Consider the following 19,820-nt stretch of genomic DNA (forward strand, 5'->3'; position numbering starts at 1 on the left):
GGAACAATGGACTAATATGCTAATAGTCAAAATTTTAGGAAAATTACTCTGGTGCAATTCTGCGGAGTGAAATGAAGATGGGAAAGGACTTGAAAGCAAGTTTAGCAAGTCTCTTGAGGTTTAATTTCCTATGCTGGGTTTATATTACTGAGAATTAAGAGAAAGGACAATAAAGGAGACATTATGAATATTCCAACTAACCAATTAATTGATCTTCTTTCAGCTGTATTTAAACTTGAAGCAGACAGAAGTATATGGCCCTTGATAAGAATCTATCGGGGTGGCTTTCTTCTGATTGAATTCCTTTTCCTGCTGGGCATCAACACATATGGTTGGAGACAGGCTGGAGTAAATCATGTGCTCATCTTTGAACTTAATCCAAGAAGCAATTTGTCTCATCAGCATCTCTTTGAGGTAATCAAAGTAAGATATAGAGTCCTACAAATATAGTAGTTTGCATTAGCTATACAGGTGGTTTAGTGGGTACTGAAATCCATCTTCTACTTGAAGAGGACTGTGATTTAATAACTAAATGTTTTTCATACCTTTGTTTTATTAAAGAGATTCTGAGTAATGGTAAAAATAAAAATAACATTTTTTTCCCTCTTTTTGTCTTTTCCATCCCTTACCAGATTGCTGGATTCCTTGGGATATTGTGGTGCCTGAGCCTTCTGGCATGCTTCTTTGCTCCAGTTACTATCATCCCCACATATGTGTACCCGCTTGTCCTTTATGGATTTATGTTTTTTTTTCTTATCAACCCCACTAAAACTTTCTATTATAAATCCCGGTTTTGGCTGCTTAAACTGCTGGTAAGTCCAGAATTTTGTGTATCATTTTTAGATGATATATTGGTCATTGGCTTCCCCCAGGATGAACCCTGGGTCGCTGTATTGCAACAGCTCCAGAGGCAGGGTTCACACTGTAATCTATGGGAGTGGTACCCCAGCTCTGGGGGCACAGAATGCAGTGTGACTGGTACACCTGATGTACATACAGTATGTTATGCAGTGCAGCGTCTCTGCCAAAGCATGTGTGTATTTTTTCCTCCGAATATGGAGAATGAAGTGTCCAGATATTGAAATGATTTTGCAAATTGATAATTAATTCATGATAAATTTAGTTACTTCATTATATAGATTACTTAAGTTTCCTTTATGAAAAAAGTGGTAATATTGTTATTTTTCTGTTAAATTGATGTAGGTAGTCTATCATTTTTATTTTTATGAAAAACTAGTTTTCTAAAAGCAATAAAAATATCTTGTCAGATCACCAAGTTTATTTTGAGAAGTTGTCGTTGACTCTTTGTTTATAATAAATTTTATTTCTTCTTCCACTTTACTTGTTTCTTAATGATCTCAAAATCATGCAGTCTCAGTATTAGAATATATAGTATAGTATTAGGATATGCAAAAATGGTAGCCATATTTGTTTGGTTGGGTTTTTTTGTAATAGTGTTAAGGTAGCTCTGGGAAGGACTTCTGCTTACTCCTAAATTAAGCCAGCTCTATACTGAAAATCAGTTGGGAATGCTTTCATATAATTATCTCTTAGGTTATGAATTACAACCAACAAAAGAACAAAGATTAGTGATTAAACTGACCCATCTCTACACGAACTTTCAGAATTCCCATAATTATTGCCTCACTTCTGTTTCAACTTATAAAACATACTCCCTTAAAGATAAATATTTGAGCCATTTTTATCTCTTGAAATCTACATTAAAATCATTTTTAGTTAGTATAACATTATTAGATTACCTTTCTTATTTTGAGGTCATTTGTCACTTTATTACTGTATTTGTGGAGTTTTAAAACTTATTTGCATTAAAAAATGTATTATTTTATGGTTATAAAGAAATAACTTTAAGATTATAAACACCTGCTATTTCCTGCCTCAATTATTTTGAAATCTCTATATAGTTATTTTGAAATGAGGTTTGAAAGACTTAGAAAACTCAGGTGTTAATATGATATATCATTGTAATAACAAATTAATACAGTTGTGTACATTGTGTGCTAAGTGAGCATTTCCCTAGTGCATTATTTTTGTTTAAAAAGTAAGCTATGATTCATGCATGACCAGTTACTCTTATTAGCAGAATGATTCCCCATTGAATAGACATTTATCTGTGCATCTGCTATGTGCTAATAAATGAGGACTTGTTGATGGAATAGATTGGTAATGGTGATATAAGAAGAAATAATAGAATAATAAAATGTACTATTAGGCCCTGGCCGGTTGGCTCAGTGGTAGAGCGTCGGCCTGGCGTGCAGAAGTCCCTGGTTCGATTCCCGGCCAGGGCACACAGGAGAAGCGCCCATCTGCTTCTCCACCCCTCCCCCTCTCCTTCCTCTCTGTCTCTCTCTTCCTCTCCCGCAGCCGAGGCTCCATTGGAGCAAAGATGGCCCGGGCACTAGGGATGGCTCCTTGGCCTCTGCCCCAGGCGCTAGAGTGGCTCTGATAGAGACAGAGCGATGCCCCGGAGGGGCAGAGTGTCACCCCTGGTGGGCGTGCCGGGTGGATCCCGGTCGGGCGCATACGGGAGTCTGTCTGACTGTCTCTCCCTGTTTCCAGCTTCAGAAAAATACAAAAAAAAAATGTACTATCAAAAGCAGTAAAATACAGAGGAAAACATTGTGGTTTGTTATATTTGTAATAATAATTGTAAATAGGAAAATATTATTTATAGATCATTTTAATATTGGTTAACCTGTTAATTTACTTGAATTCAAATCTCATTGAGAAGCCTGACCAGGCAGTGGCACAGTGGATAGAGCATCGGACTGGGATGCGGAGGTCACCAGCTTGAGCGTGGGCTCATCTGGCTTGAGCAGTAAAGCTCACCAGCTTGGACCCAAGGTCGCTGGCTCGAGCAAGGTGTTACTCAGTCTGCTGAAGGCCCACAATCAAGGCACATATGAGAAAGCAATCAATGAACAACTAGGGTGTTGTAACGAAAAACTTATGATTGATGCTTCTCATCTCTCTGTTCCTGTCTGTCTGTCCCTGTTTATCCCTCTTTCTGACTCTCTCTCTGTTCCTGTAAAAAATAAAATAAAATAAAAAAATCTCATTGAGAAAACTTACCCTTAGACTTATTTCTAGTAAATTTACATGAATGTTTCCACCCTAGTTATGTTTCTCTGATATAGCTCTTTTTAAAGCCTCATCATGAAGTAAAATATTTCCTTTCTTTACTTCTTCAGTTTTTAGTGGGAAAAGAACGTAAGTCACTTGGCCATAGTGGTTAGCACCATTTATATCCATATTTAACTTTGAATCGATGGAATTGATACATGCTACTTTCCTCCCCCCAAATAGCTAAAAAGAAATGATAGGAAATTGATTTATTTTGATATTAATGTTATATATCAAATTAGCACAGTTTTGGGGTGTTTGTTTTTTTTTTACATTTATTAGGTTATACATACATCCTCTCTCCAGATCTGTATTTGCCCTACTTGGAAATCCAATTAGGAAGCATAAACTGACTCAGATTTGCTGAACAAAAATATCTTATTCTTATAGAAGACTACTTAGTTTTTAAGTTAGACTACTTAGCTATATTGGGAATCGATTTTTTCAGTATTTTCTTTAGTTGTATAGTAAAATTTTTACACATGTCTCTACTATAAAGAATATATTAGATACATGTTCTAATTTAATACTGCACTGTTCTGGACATCCTTTTAACAAACCATAAGGTTGAAGATGCTGTTAATCCACATTTTATAAATGAGGGAATCTAGATTCAGAGAGGTTAACTGAGGTCACACAGTAAGTAATGGAGATGGGGGGTGAATGAGCAGTCTGGCTCCATAATCTGTGTTCTTAAACACTACCATTTCACAGCTAGACCTGGTAGTCACTTTATCTAAGGTGCTTAACTTTGGTTGAGTGGATCAAACTAATGGAATATAAAAATCAAATTTGGAAAGAATGTGAATTTTCACAAACCTCTAAAAAGTAGCAATTAAAACTTTATCTCCTTAACCATTAACTGTATTAATTTAGAAGATGATGTTAGCATATATGCTTTATAACTAATTAGTGGCTTTTTTGGTGTGTGTGTACATGGGTAAAAGACCAAATATCCGAAATTATCTCTAGCTTTCTTAATACTGTTACTCAGTGAATCATTAAAATTTTAATCAGAATCACAAGGTAGAAGTTGAAGGATCTTAGAACAAGAAAAGAAGAATTCTTACTCAAAAAGGGGAATTTAGATAAATCAAAGATATTTTTGACTATGTGTAAATGTCAGGGAGTTAAGTAGGGTCTATTTTCCTTCCTTTCATCCTTCTTTTCTCCCTTCCTTCCTCCCTCCGTCCGTCCCTCCCTCCCTCCCTCTTCTTCTTTTCCAAGTGAGAGGAAGGGAGATAGACATGAGGGATCATGCGCTTGACTGGGATTCACCCAGTGACCCCTTCCACCACCGCCTCCCCGTAGGGCCGATCCTCTGCCCATCTGGAGCCCATGCTTACAACTGAGCTATTTTTAGCACCTGAGGCAGAGGCTTCACAGCCATCCTCAGCATCCAGGCCAGTGTACTTGAACCAATCAAGCCATGGCTGTGGGGGTGGGGATAAGAAGCAGATAGTCGTTTCTCCCGTGTACCCTGAGCAGGAATCGAACCTGGGACATCCATTTGCCTGACCAATGCTTTACCACTGAGCCAACCAGCCATGGCCAGATCTATTTATTTTCTACCCCCACCTCACCCTTTTCTCTGACTGAGCTACTTGCTCCCTTTTTCTGTTTCCAGTGTATCTTGTATGTATAGCTATAATAGCACTTACTGCACAGTATACTCATTATTTCTTTAGGTAGTTATTTGCCCAACCAGACTGTGGGTCTTTGAGAGTAGATACTGTTTTTCATTTACCTCTGTAATCCCACAATGCCTGATATATAGTAAATACTTATTAAATCTTTGTTAGATGCATGAATGACTATAATTATATTCTTTCCTTCTTTAGTTGTATTATACCAACATTTATTACTCCCTACTTTCCTTCCTTTATTCACATTTTCTTTTATGTCCCTCCCAGCTTTGAGGCTGAGTTTGGCAAATTGTGAGAGTGAAGGTATGTCTCATGTCAGGGAGAAATCAAAAATTTGTCCTAGGCTACTAGTTTCACAAAATGTGATCCTTTGCTGTCATAGCCTAAATTATCCTCTTGTTTCTGTCTCTGCATCTTTTAGTCTATTCTATACCCTAGCAGGGGTCCCCAAACTTTTTACACAGGGGACCAGTTCACTGTCCCTCAGACAATTGGAGGGCTGCCACATACAGTGCTCCTCTCACTGACCACCAATGAAAGAGGTGCTCCTTCTGGAAGTGTGGTGGGGGGCCGGATAAATGGCCTCAGGGGGCCGCATGTGGCCCGCGGGCCGTAGTTTGGGGAAGCCTGCCCTAGAGTTTCTTGAAACACTAGATGAACTTGTACCAGAACCTCTTCATGCATAAGTGGCTAACATCTCAAACCCTAACTGCTCCCCCCTCCCCAAATATTTGCTGTATCTGGAGCTTGTGGTTGCAGAAAATATAGCTTTTCTCTCTGATTTACTATACAACTTACTAAAAGAGTGGATGATCAAGAGACCGAGTCATGGACTCAAAACTGATGTATTTTATCAGCTCCAGAACATAATGTCTCAGAGTCTGAATTGTGTCCTGCAGACACCTTGTCTGACTTCCAAAGTCCCGAGCAATATCTACAACAGGTAGTTGACACCCAGGATTCATACATAAGATAACCATTTAGCTCCCTGAAATAATAAAGGGAAATATTTAAAGAATAGAAAAAACCAGCGAACTCTGAAAAGAAAGAGCCATAGTCCCCTAGACAGAATATATCTACTAAATGAAGATAGCTAGATGGCAAAAGAGCTACAGATTTATTTTCTCAAAACTACTACTTAGACTTTCTTGTTTTAGGAGTTTGTTTTCACCTGTCCTATATAGAAAGGGTCTGACAGGGTAAGGATTAAAGCTGTCTGCATTCTATCTGCACCTCACTCAAGGCCTCTCAAGACATTCTGTACATTTTGAGGCTGTTTCTGGTGATCTCATTAGTATCTAATCCTACCTCTCTGCAACGTCAGGATTTCTCTTTGCAGAGGTAAACAGGTTTCCACAGAAGAGGTCAGGATGAGTTTGTTGTAGGTCGTCTGTAAAATGGGGATATGAGTGCTACCTAGCTCATAGAATTGTTACAGTGAATGGATTATAAGAAGAACACACAGCATGAATTAGTACTCAATATAATTAACCTGAATTCATTTATCATTGTTTTCAGAACAGTAGGGTTGTGGGCTGATTTTTGAGGCATAATTTCAAGACAAATACAATCTTCACCAGGGCATTAGTGAAATGAAAGTGACTTTGGTTAGAGAAGAAGGTATACTTCAAATGATGAGATGAGCCATCCTTCCCTTCCTATCAATACTTTGTAGGCAGAGGAGACCTTTGTATTCATTTCACAAAGCTCACATCCCAGCTAAGATGGGAGAACATTCCAGAAATTATCATAACACGTGGGCCTCCACAAAATTTACCTTAAAGACCAATGTCAGACAATCTATCAATATTTCTACCTTCTGCCACTCTCTGCTTTCAACTCTTCACACTTCTCTGCTATTTTCTAACTGTAGCTATTTCTTCCTTATCCCACCCCCTTTATTTTCATTCTCAGTTATGCTTTCAATTTATTTCCTTCATTACTAATTCTCAACCTAGTCACTGTTGCCAGGTCCCTGTGTTGTTATTGGTTCATTGGTTTCCATTTTATCAGCTAAAGTAATCATGCTGCATGGTCAGACATGAATTAGAGAAATTTAATATGAATTTTCTTGTTTCTCTGTGTTCCGATTTTTTTTTTCTTTCTCCCAGTTCCGAGTATTTACAGCCCCCTTCCATAAAGTAGGCTTTGCTGATTTCTGGCTGGCCGATCAGCTGAACAGCCTGTCAGTGATACTGATGGACCTGGAATATATGATCTGCTTCTACAGTTTTGAGCTCAAATGGGATGAGAGTGGGGGCCTGTTGCCAAATAATTCAGAAGGTAGGGTATGAATGTGCACCCACACTACTACACTGCCAGTATAAACCAAGACATATTGGGATTGATAACGGAGACATTTAAGATCATGGGGAAAACTCATCCAATAATATAAATTTGATTAAATGTACTTGGCACTCTTTTAGCAATTTCTTTATCTGATATAATTTGGCTCTTAAATTATGATTTTAGCCATTCATTCGCCAAGAGATTTACAACTTACACTTAAAGAATTCTAAAACTTAAAAAAAATAGTTGTAGTGCATGGTAGTTATCTCACAGATGCTTTAGTGCCATCAGTTGCCATCACATTAGTGCTTTTTAATGATTAAAAATACTGATTACTCACAATTAGATCAAGTGCTCTGAGAAAGTCTGTGAATGTTTTAACCTACTGGGAACCTTGTTACTCTTATGACTCTTTTCCCACTCTTAGTTTGTACCAGGAGTTCACATTGTTAAGGAATTTTGCCTTAATGACAAAGACCAAATTCACACAGCTTATGTAACATCTGACTAACAAAAGTTCATGAAGCCAGTGCCAGCACGTTTTCATTGCTTGCCAGCAGATGACAACTGTATTATAGGTTGGTCACACTATAATACAGTCCCAGAATTTGAAGGAAAATTGATTTATCAACTCCATTCTTCTCATTTAAAAATAAAATACAAACTTTGTTCTTCATTTAAAATAAAAAGAAAGGAGTATATAATAGGTGCATGAATGAACAGCCTTCAGTAAATGTAGTATAATGGTTTGGAGTTCATGAAATTGACTCAAGTCACCACTGACTGATATTTGTAGGTTGTCCAGATGTTTCAAATACAGAGCTAATTTTTTTTCTCTTTGACTAATTTACTCATCTTCTAATTGTATTATGGTTCTACCACACCGAAGAAAGTGACTCCAAAAGAGAGTTAGAAACCTAAGATGGCTGATTCTCCCACTAGTCCTTCCTTTGCATTTCACCCTCTTTCCTTGGCTTATTTACCACTAAAATGTTTGAGAATAAAAGAGTTGCAAATAAGAAAGTGATTCTGAAACCCAGGCTCCTAGCTTTTATGGACTTGCTAGAGGTTATAATATATGACTAAATGGTGTGAACAAGTTATTTTATTTTTAATTGTAATTTTTTCTTTGAAATCTTCACAGAACCAGGAATTTGCCACAAATATACATATGGTGTGCGGGCCATTGTTCAGTGCATTCCTGCGTGGCTTCGCTTCATCCAGTGCCTGCGCCGATACCGAGACACAAAAAGGGCCTTTCCTCATTTAGTTAATGCTGGGAAATACTCTACAACTTTCTTCATGGTGACGTTTGCAGCCCTTTACAGCACTCACAAAGGTATCCTGTGATTGACTCAGAAGAGATTTTTCAAAACCCAGGTTTTCAGTTCTTGAATCTGTTTCTTACGTACTGCATACTTTCTCAGTTGTCGGGTTCTTTTTTCCCACCAAAGGTCCTGTCCCCTCAGCTATACTAATTTGTTCTTGAACACAATTTTAGTCTCATTCAAGTATTAACTAACAAGTACCATTAAAAAGAATCAAGTAGATTCTTTTTATCCAGAATAGGAGTTGTGATAACATTTGAAATCCTGAGTATGTTTAATGGGTTCAGTCTGTGGACACCTTGGGTTTTCATTTGGGTTTTTAGACCTGATTATTAATGAGGTTGGGAAATGCTAGGTGAAAAGAGCCCCTCTGGCAATCATGTATATTTTTAATCGCTTTCCTTCACCAAGTTGTAAGGAGTGTTTCCAGCCCATTTAACTGCAAATTGAGTTCTCTTGATCTCTCTAGGTTCTTATCTCCATGGCAACCAGTTATTACTTGAGACTGCTCTTCTGTTGGGAGGAGAAAAAAGCTTTTAGTTCTGAACCACACGCAGTCAAGGCTTTTGAATTTTTAACCTTTTTCGAAGAACTGCCTATCAAAGATCTTGCTTTCTTTTACTAAAATGCATTCCTTCTTTGTATATTTAAATCAATAACAGCCCACACCTTAGAGCCTGCATGCTTTCATTTGTGGGTGGTAAAGAAATGTTACTAATTAAAATCATTACAGTTCTTTTTAAATACTTTGGTAAAAATTTTTCAGTGATTTTTTTAAAAATTAAGACTGTATTTTAGGACCCTTAGTGTACTAGAACTATTGCTTATCTAAATTGTGTCTAATGGTCATGAAAGATTAGAGCAGTGTTTTTTGGTTTGGGGTTTGTTGTTTTTTTTTGGTAAGGCTTGTGATCTGGTCCCCAGAATACATAGACTTTTTTACAGTAGGTTCTGTGATTATAGTAATGTTGATAATGCAGCCAATAATCTTATCACTATATAGGTACTTGTTAGATGATAATTTAGGTACCTCATTGAACAAAACTCATCCTCAAAGCTGTCATAATTTTAACTCTTGATGAGAAATTATGTTAATCAGTATAGGCATGCATCCTGATTTGGTTAATACTAGTGAGTGTTACTAGAGAATTTGTAAACCAGGAAACTGATTTGATACTTGGTACCATATGACTCAAAAACCCTTTACGTTGCTGCCATTCTGGATAAAAATAAGTACTGTTTTTTGGTTGGATTTTTAGAGCATATCTTCAACTATACTGATACCATTTAGTAAGAAGCTGAAAATCTAAATTCCTCATATCTGTAAACACTACAAATCTAAGCAGTGGTTTGGATAGTATTGTGGTCTTTAGACATTTTTTGCTCATCTACCCCTTCAAAGAATCTTTTAAAACTATATTTTTATTTTATTATTTATACTATCATTCAAACTCTATTACTTCTTGGACGTTTTTTAGTTTACATCTGAAATTTTTCATCCTTAGTTTAAATAATAAAAAAAAAATGGGCCCTGGCCGGCTGGCTCAGCGGTAGAGAGTCGGCCTAGCGTGTGGAGGACCCGGGTTCGATTCCCGGCCAGGGCACACAGGAGAAGCGCCCATTTGCTTCTCCACCCCTCCGCCGCGCCTTCCTCTCTGTCTCTCTCTTCCCCTCCCGCAGCCAAGGCTCCATTGGAGCAAAGATGGCCCAGGCGCTGGGGATGGCTCTGTGGCCTCTGCCTCAGGCGCTAGAGTGGCTCTGGTCGCAACATGGCGACGCCCAGGATGGGCAGAGCATCGCCCCCTGGTGGCCAGAGCGTCGCCCCATGGTGGGCGTGCCGGGTGGATCCCCGTCGGGCGCATGCGGGAGTCTATCTGACTGTCTCTCCCTGTTTCCAGCTTCAGAAAAATGCAAAAAAAAAAAATGTAGTTTCTAGTGTATTTTAAATGTTCACATTTTAAAATAAAACTGCTAAATGTTTCTACTAAATGTATCCAGGTAATCTAAATATAAAAGCAGAATACTCACTATAATTTATTTTTTAAAGCAATTTTTTAATAAATTTTTATTAATTTTAATGGGGTGACATCAATAAATCAGGGTACATATATTCAAAGAAAACATGTCCAGGTTATCTTGTCATTCAGTTATGTTGCATACCCATCACCCAAAGTCAGATTGTCCTCTGTCACCTTCATTTTCTTTGTGCCCCTCCCCCTCCCCCTCTACCTCTCTCTCACCCTCCTTCTCTCCCCCCGCCCCCCTTCCCCCCAACCCCAGTAACCACCACACTCTTTTTTTTTTTTTTTAATTATAATTTTATTTTTTTAATGGGGCGACATCAATAAATCAGGTTACATATATTCAAAGATCAACAAGTCCAGGTTATCTTGTCTTTCAATTATGTTGCATACCCATCACCCAAAGTCAGATTGTCCTCTGTCACCTTCTAGCTAGTTTTCTTTGTGCCCCTCCTCCTCCCCCTTTCCCTCCCCCCCCCCCCATAACCACCACACTCTTATCAATGTCTCTTAGTTTCACTTTTATGTCCCACCTACGTATGGAATAATGCAGTTCCTGGTTTTTTCTGATTTACTTATTTCACTTCGTATAATGTTATCAAGATCCCACCATTTTGCTGTAAATGATCCGATGTCATCATTTCTTATGGCTGAGTAGTATTCCATAGTGTATATGTGCCACATCTTCTTTATCCAGTCGTCTCTTGACGGGCTTTTTGGTTGTTTCCATGTCCTGGCCACTGTGAACAATGCTGCAATGAACATGGGGCTGCATGTGTCTTTACATATCAATGTTTCTGAGTTTTTGGGGTATATACCCAGTAGAGGGATTGCTGGGTCATAAAGGTAGTTCTATTTTCAGTTTTTTGAGGAACCACCATACTTTCTTCCATAATGGTTGTACTACTTGACATTCCCACCAACAGTGGATGAGGGTTCCTTTTTCTCCACAGCCTCTCCAACATTTGCTATTACCTATCTTGTTAATAATAGCTAATCTAACAGGTGTGAGGTGGTATCTCATTGCAGTTTTGATTTGCATTTCTCTAATAACTAAAGAAGATGAGCATCTTTTCATATATCTGTTGGCCATTTGTACTTCCTCCTGGGAGAAGTGTCTGTTCATGTCCTCTTCCCATTTTTTTATTGGATTGTTTGTTTGTTTGTTGTTGAGTTTTATGAGTTCTTTGTATATTTTGGATATTAGGCCCTTATCTGAGCTGTTGTTTGAAAATATCATTTCCCATTTAGTTGGCTTTCTGTTTATTTTGTTATCAGTTTCTCTTGCTGAGCAAAAACTTCTTAGTCTGATGTAGTCCCATTCATTAATTTTTGCCTTCACTTCTCTTGCCATTGGAGTCAAATTCATAAAATGCTCTTTAAAACCCAGGTCCATGAGTTTAGTACCTATGTCTTCTTCTATGTACTTAATTGTTTCAGGTCTTATGTTTAGATCTTTGATCCATTTTGAGTTAATTTTAGTACAGGGGGACAAACTGTAGTCCAGTTTCATTCTTTTGCATGTGGCTTTCCAGTTTTCCCAGCACCATTTATTGAAGAGGCTTTCTTTTCTCCATTGTATGTTCTTGGCCCCTTTATCAAAAATTATTTGACTATATATATGTGGTTTTATTTCTGGACTTTCTATTCTGTTCCATTGGTCTGAGTGTCTATTTTTCTGCCAATACCATGCTGTTTTGTTTGTCGTGGCCCTATAATATAGTTTGAAGTCAGGTATTGTAATGCCCTCAGCTTCATTCTTTTTCTTTAGGATTGCTTTGGCTATTCGGGGTTTTTTATAGTTCCATATAAATCTGATGATTTTTTTGCTCTATTTCTTTAAAAAATGTCATTGGAATTTTGATGGGAATTGCATTAAATTTGTATATTGCTTTGGGTAATATAGCCATCTTGATTATATTTATTCTTCCTAACCAAGAACAAGGAATATTCTTCCATCTCATTATATCTTTCTCAATTTCTCTTAACAATGGTTTATAGTTTTCATTATATAAGTCCTTTACATTCTTTGTTATGTGTATTCCTAAATATTTTATTTTTTTTGTTGCAATTGTGAAGGGGATTATTCTTTTGAGTTCATTCTCAATTGTTTCATTGTTGGCATAAAGAAAGGCTATTGACTTCTGTATGTTAATTTTGTATCCTGCGACCTTACTGTATTGGCTTATTGTTTCTAGTAGTATTTTTGTGGATTCTTTGGGGTTTTCGATGTATAGGATCATATCATCTGTAAAAAGTGATACCTTTACTTCTTCTTTTCCGATATGGATGCCTTTTATTTCTTTGTCTTGTCTGATTGCTCTGGCTAGAACCTCTAGTACCACATTAAATAAGAGTGGAGAGAGTGGACAACCCTGTCTTGTTCCTGATTTAAGGGGGAAAGCCTTCAGTTTGTGCCATTTAATATGATGTTAGCTGATGGTTTATCATATATGGCCTTTATCATGTTGAGATATTTTCCTTCTATACCCATTTTGTTGAGAGTCTTAAACATAAAATTGTGTTGTATTTTATCAAAAGCCTTTTCTGCGTCTATTGATAAGATCATGTGGTTTTTGTTCTTTGTTTTGTTGATATGGTGTATTATGTTAACCGTTTTACGTATGTTGAACCATCCTTGAGATTCTGGGATGAATCCCACTTGATCGTGATGTATTATTTTTTTAATATGTTGTTGTATTCGATTTGCTAGTATTTTGTTTAGTATTTTAGCATCTGTATTCATTAGAGATATTGGTCTGTAGTTTTCTTTTTTTGTGCCATCCTTGCCTGGTTTTGGTATGAGGGTTATGTTGGCCTCATAAAATGTGTTTGGAAGTATTGCTTCTTCTTCAATTTTTTGGAAGACTTTGAGTAGAATAGGAACCAAGTCTTCTTTGAATGTTTGATAAAATTCGCTGGTATAGCCGTCAGGTCCTGGACTTTTATTTTTGGGGAGGTTTTTAATGGTTTTTTCTATTTCTTCTCTACTAATAGGTCTGTTTAGGCTTTCTGCTTCTTCTTGACTCAGTCTAGGAAGGTTGTATTGTTCTAGGAATTTATCCATTTCTTCTAGATTGTTGAATTTAGTGGCATAAAGTTTTTCATAGTATTCTACAATAATTCTTTGTATATCTACGGTGTCCGTGGTGATTTCTCCTCTTTCATTTTGGATTTTGTTTATATGAATTCTTTCTCTTTTTTCCTTGGTAAGTCTTGCCAAGGGTTTGTCAATTTTATTGATCTTTTCAAAGAACCAGCTCTTTGTTCTATTAATTTTTTCTATAGTTTTACTGTTCTCTATTTCATTTATTTCTGCTCTGATTTTTATTATCTCTTTTCTTCGGCTAGTTTTGGGTTGTTTTTGTTCTTCTTTTTCTAGTTCCTTAAGGTGTGAAGTTAAGTGGTTCACTTGGGCTGTCTCTTGTTTGTTCATATATGCCTGAAGTGATATGAACTTCCCTCTTATCACTGCTTTTGCTGCATCCCATAGATTCTGATATGTCGTATTGTCATTTTCATTAGTCTGTATATATCTTTTGATCTCTGCACTTATTTCTTCTTTGACCCATTCATTTTTTAAAAGTATGTTGTTTAGTTTCCACATTTTTGTGGGATTTTTTTCCTCCTTTTTGCAGTTGAATTCTAGTTTCAAGGCTTTATGATCAGAAAATATGCTTGGTACAACTTCGATTTTTCTGAATTTGCTGATGTTGTTTTTGTGGCCCAACATATGGTCAGTTCTTGAGAATGATCCATGTACACTGGAGAAAAATGTATACTCAGTCACTTTGGGATGAAATGTCCTGTAGATGTCTATCATATCCAGGTGCTCTAGTGTTTTGTTTAAGGCCACTATATCTTTGTTGATTCTCTGTTTGGATGACCGATCTAGAGCCGTCAGCGGTGTATTGAGGTCTCCAAGTATGATTGTATTTTTGTCAGTTTTTGTTTTAAGGTCAATAAGTAGCTGTCTTATATATTTTGGTGCTCCTTGGTTTGGTGCATATATATTAAGAATTGTTATGTCTTCTTGATTCAGTGTCCCCTTAGCCATTATGAAATGGCCATTTTTGTCTCTGAGTACTTTTGTTGTGTTGTAGTCAGCATTATCAGATATGAGTATTGCTACGCCTGCTTTTTTTTGGATGTTATTTGCTTGGAGTATTGTTTTCCAGCCTTTCACTTTGAGTTTGTTTTTATCCTTGTTACTTAGATGAGTTTCCTGTAGGCAGCATACAGTTGGATTTTCTTTTTTAATCCATTCTGCTACTCTGTGTCTTTTTATTGGTGAGTTTAATCCGTTTACATTTAGTGTAATTATTGACACTTGTGAGTTCCCTATTGCCATTTTATAGATTGCTTTCTGTTAGTTTTGTGTCTTGTTTGATCCTTCTCTTTCGTTTATCTTTTGTTTTTATTTGGTTGTATTCCATACATCTTTCCACTGTTGCTATCTTTTTTAAATCATGTGCTTCTGTGGTGGTTTTTTCAATGGTGGTTACCTTTAGGTAATGAAAAGGGTTCCTACCCTGTTCATTGTAGCGCACTATTTTGTGAGTACTTTTGCACTCCATCGTCCTTTGCTACTGTTAATCTCCATCCTCTCCCCCCTTTCTTTTTGTTGTTGTCACAGTTTAAATTTGGTTTTATTGTGTTCTTCTTGGAGCTTTTACTTGTGGCTTTATTTTTTTTTTGTTCTTTGTATCTGATTGGAGAACCCCCTTTAGTAATTCCTGGAGTGGGGGTTTTCTGATGATAAATTCCCTCATCTTTTCTGTATCTGTGAATGTTTTTATTTCTCCTTCATATTTGAAGGATAGCTTTGATGGGTATAGTATTCGTGGCTGAAAGTTCCTCTCTTTCAGGACTTTAAATATTGGGGTCCACTCTCTTCTAGCTTGTAGAGTTTCTCCTGAGAAATCTGATGATAATCTAATGGGCCTTCCTTTATATGTTGTATTCTTCTTTTCCCTGGCTGCCTTGAGAATTTTTTCTTTGCCATTGGTTTGTGCCAATTTCATTATGATGTGCCTTGGAGTAGGTTTGTTGGGGTTAAGAAAACTCGGAGTTCTGTTTGCTTCATGAATTTGAGGCTTTAGTTCTTTCCACAGGCTTGGGAAGTTCTCATCTATTATTTGTTTGAGTATGTTCTCCATTCCATTTTCTCTCTCTTCTCCCTCTGATATACCTATTATTCTTATGTTATTCTTTCTGATGGCGTCAGATAATTCTTGTAGGGCTATCTCATTTTTTTTAATTTTTGAGTCTCTTTCTTCCTCTCTCTGTTGTGCCTCAAGTTGCTTGTCTTCTATTTCACTAATCCTCTCTTCTATCTGGCCTGTTCTATTAGCCAAGCTTGTTACCTCGTTTTTCAGCTTGTGAATTGAGTTTTTCATCTCTGTTTGATTTGTTTTTATAGTTTCAATTTCCTTGGACATATATTCTTTGTGTTCATTGAGTTGTTTTCTGAGCTCCCTAAATTGCCTTTCTGTGTTTTCTTGTATATCTCTGAGTATTTTTAGAATTTCTATCTTGAATTCTCTGTCATTTAACTCCAAGGTTTCCAATATATTAAATTTTTTCTCCATAGATTTTTCCTCTTCTATCTGTGTTACCTCTCTTTCTTTTGTATCCATGATATTCGATTTTCTCTTCCTTAATGGCATCTGAGGGTGGTTTTGTTGATAGTATTAATGAGATTTAATAAAAAATAAAAAGTTAAAAAAATAAAAAATTGAAAAAAGTTTTTTTTTAAAAAAAATTAATAATGAAATAAAGAAAAAATAAAATAAAAATTTTAAAAAAGGAAATTATTCCCCCCCTCCTTTTTTTCTCTCCTTTCCTCTCCCCTCTTTCTTGAGAAAATCTTGTGGTGAACTGTGAATTATATTGTATTTAATAGAACAAACAATGCCTGTAATGGAGGGCCTGAATTGGGGAAAAGTAATAAAGGGGCAAGAAAAGAAAAAATAAATAAATAAATAAAAGGGGTGGGGGTATGGACCCACAAAAAGCAAATAATGAAAAAATTTGGATCAAGAATAAAATGATTTGCGTTTAGGTGTTGGTTGACTAAGAGTTATGATGAGAGGAGTAAGAGGGAAACAGGAAAATGGGGGGACAAATTAAAAAATTACTATTGTATTTAGTGGAACAAGAGCTTGATAAAATGGAGAGCCAGGGATGGGAGCACTGCTAGTGAGTTAAAAAGGTGAAGTAAAAACCCCCCAAAATGCCACAAACATAAGTTTGAGTCCCAGATAAAATAATTTTTTTGTTATTGAGGTTTGAATGAGAGGAGATGTAAAGGAAAAAGGAAGAAACTAATATAGAGGGAGTAAAGAAGAGAGAGAGAGAAAAAAAAGAGGGAACCACTAAAAGAAGAAAAAAGAAAAAAGAGGAGAGAGAAAGAGAGAGAGAGTTAAGGGTTTTGGAGTGCAACCCTCATAGAGAGAAAGGAAGAGGAAAGAAAAGATAATGGGAGATGTAACACTTATGGGTAGTGTAGTTCAAGGAGAGGAGAGAGTAAGACCGGTAGGGAGTTAATCGACCAAATTGGAGGAGGAAAAAAAAAAGAAAAAAGAAAAAAAAATCAAGGATGAAGATAAGAGAAACAAACGAACAAATATAATAAAATGGGATAGGTTATAAAGTCTGCGGATTATTCTGATTTTGAGAGGTTATCTTCTTGCTTTTTTCTTTTCTCTCCCTCTTCCTGGTCGGCGACTCTGTACCCCGGGTTCTGCCCCTTTGGCACGCTCAGGTAGAGGTTTGCAGTTGATAAGTCTCTATGGCGATGTCATGTATTGTGCTTCAGTCTCGTTGGCAGTCGAGGCTCATTAGCGTTTATAGGCTCCGACAGTGAGAGAGTCCGTGTTCCAGGAGCCTCTCTCCTCGTCTTTCCTTCCTCAACCAGCAGCCTGAGAATCCAGCTATGGGGTTGCTGCTGCCTCTGCCTGGATAGTAAGAGGCTCAAAGAGCGGGCAACTCCCCACTCTTATTTCCGCTCAGCACAGGGCTCTGGGTAAGGCTCAGTCAGTCAGAGCTGCTAGCATAATCAGCCGGGGCTTTCGCCTACTCAAAGACCTCTGGCTCTGTCACTCTGTCCGGTAACACGGGCGGGTCTGCGCAGACCAGGATGTTAGACCGGAAGTCTCGCCCTCTGAGTGAAACCCCCTCCCGCACTGAAAAGTTCCAATGTTGGAATTGGCTCTCGCTCGTCCCTGTATGCCGCTCTTTCAAGGCGCTGGGGCAGCCCGTGACTCCGCCCTCGGCCCACACAAAGGCCCCCGACTCTGCCCCTCCGTGGGACAACACGGGCTCCCACTCCGGAGGTGCTGGGAGGAGTCTCCTTCCCACTCTCCGTGCGCGCAGACCAGGATGTGAGGCCAGAGTCTCGCCCTCTGAGTGAAACCTCCTGCCCACACTGAAAAGTTCCAGTGTTGGAATTAGCTGCGGCTGTCCTCGGGTGCTGGGGCAGCCCGGAGGCTTTCGGCCCACACAAAGGCCTCTGACTCTGCCTCTCTACCACCACACTCTTGTCCATGTCTCTTAGTCTCGTTTTTATGTCCCACCAATGTATGGAATCCTGCAGTTCTTGTTTTTTTCTGATTTACTTATTTCACTCCGTATAATGTTATCAAGATCCCACCATTTTGTTGTAAGTGATCCGATGTCATCATTTCTTATGGCTGAATAGTATACCATGGTGTATATATGCCACATCTTCTTTATCCAGTCTTCTATTTTTTTTTTTTACAGTGATTAAAGCCTTTAAGCAAACTCTTGGCCAATACAGCAAGAATCCATAAAAGAGTATAAAGCAATTTTTAATAGTTAGAAATTTTACATCTGTTTCCCACTGAACTTTATTTTAATGTAACATATTTTTGTTTTAATGCATTTTGTCTGAGCCATATATATGTAAATTAGATTATTAATTTACTATTATTGGAAGGTGCTATGAGATAAAATATTTCTTTGTTGTATTTATCATTACCCTGATTATTATCTATAGTTGATCAAAATTATAGATGTATGACAAACTTTAATAATTATTGCATATAAACATCTCTTAATGAGATAAGTTTATATTATTTCTTACTATTGCATTTTTCAGTTTTTATACGTAAATCCTGAAAAACTGTTAACATAGCTGTGTACATGAAAATGGAATTTTTGTTGTTGCAATGTCGCTCAATTTTGGGGGGACAAATCCTGAGTTCTCTAACCAAAAAGTTACATAGTAGTCTATCATCAATAATCATTTTTAGTGACTTACCAAGATTTTTTATTGAAAATAAACAATAAAACAAAGAATTGAACATAAGCTGAATAAAAAAGGATTTCTTAACTAGTCACTAGAATCATTCACTATTTCTGGACAATATACCAAAAGGCTTGAGTAGAGTCAATCATATGATAATTAGATAATTTTAGAGGCTCTTGTTTAGCTAGACATACTCAAGAAACAAGAAAATCAACATATTGTTAATTTCAGTAATGTTTGCCAATGCAGTATTTTTTGATGAAATGCTTTTACCACATTCTTTAAATATATTTTGAAAAACGTTTTGGATCTGCAGGTTTTATGCATCCAATTTATAGAAAATATATGCCATATACCCTAATTAGAAAACCAGTTAACCATATCAAAAAGTTTGACTTGAATTAACATATACCTCACTTCTTAATTCTAAGGTAGGTAGGTAGATGACTGGGTAGATGGTTGCATAGAGAGAGAGCAAGCATCATTCAGTATTATTGAGAATATTCTGTGAAGCAGCCTGTGCTAGGCACTAAAAATAGAGCAAGAAACAAAACAGGATTATTGCCCATAAGAAATTATAATCTATTAGGAGAAATAATCAATTAAAAAAGGATTAATTAGTTGCACAACAGTGTGACTGTACTTAAAACTTATGAACTATATACAATAGAAATGGTTAAGATGGTAAATTTTATGTGTTTATTTTACCATGATAATTTTTAAAAAGACATTAAAATACAGGGTAGAGAAATAAGCTAGGTACCAGAACAACCTACATATAGCACAAGTCTCTCTAACCTCTAGGTCTCAGGATGTGAGAGATGGAAGTGTTACTGTATCCTACTTCTGTTGTCTTTGACCTGTGGAGCTTTTTTTTTTTAACCTCTTCCCCAGACAAAGCCACACCTTTCAAATGTAAATAATGATATCTATTCTGTTTAACTTCACAATTTGTAAGGATTAAGGTAGTACACATGAAATCACCTTATGCCAGGGGTCTCAAACTCAACTCAGCATGTGGGCCGCAGAGCAAGATCACAGCCGTTCTGCAGGCCGCACTAGGTCTACAAAAGGCAACTGTTACGCAACACTTTTCTCACTGCAGTTGAAAACAAAAAAAAAT

At 37.1% G+C, this 19,820-nt stretch overlaps 1 protein-coding gene across 1 annotated transcript in view; it reads left to right on the forward strand.

Annotated features, from left to right (window-relative positions):
- Positions 1-19,820, forward strand: part of XPR1 (xenotropic and polytropic retrovirus receptor 1) — a 142,165-nt gene that overhangs the window by 98,173 nt on the left and 24,172 nt on the right. The window contains exons 8-11 of the mRNA XM_066361679.1: positions 224-414; positions 633-812; positions 6,899-7,070; positions 8,221-8,415. Coding sequence (XP_066217776.1) covers positions 224-414; positions 633-812; positions 6,899-7,070; positions 8,221-8,415 — 738 coding nt within the window. The remainder of the gene's footprint in view (positions 1-223; positions 415-632; positions 813-6,898; positions 7,071-8,220; positions 8,416-19,820) is intronic.

This window comes from Saccopteryx leptura, chromosome 2, assembly GCF_036850995.1.
Source record: "Saccopteryx leptura isolate mSacLep1 chromosome 2, mSacLep1_pri_phased_curated, whole genome shotgun sequence".
NCBI classification, from domain to species: Eukaryota; Metazoa; Chordata; class Mammalia; order Chiroptera; family Emballonuridae; genus Saccopteryx; species Saccopteryx leptura.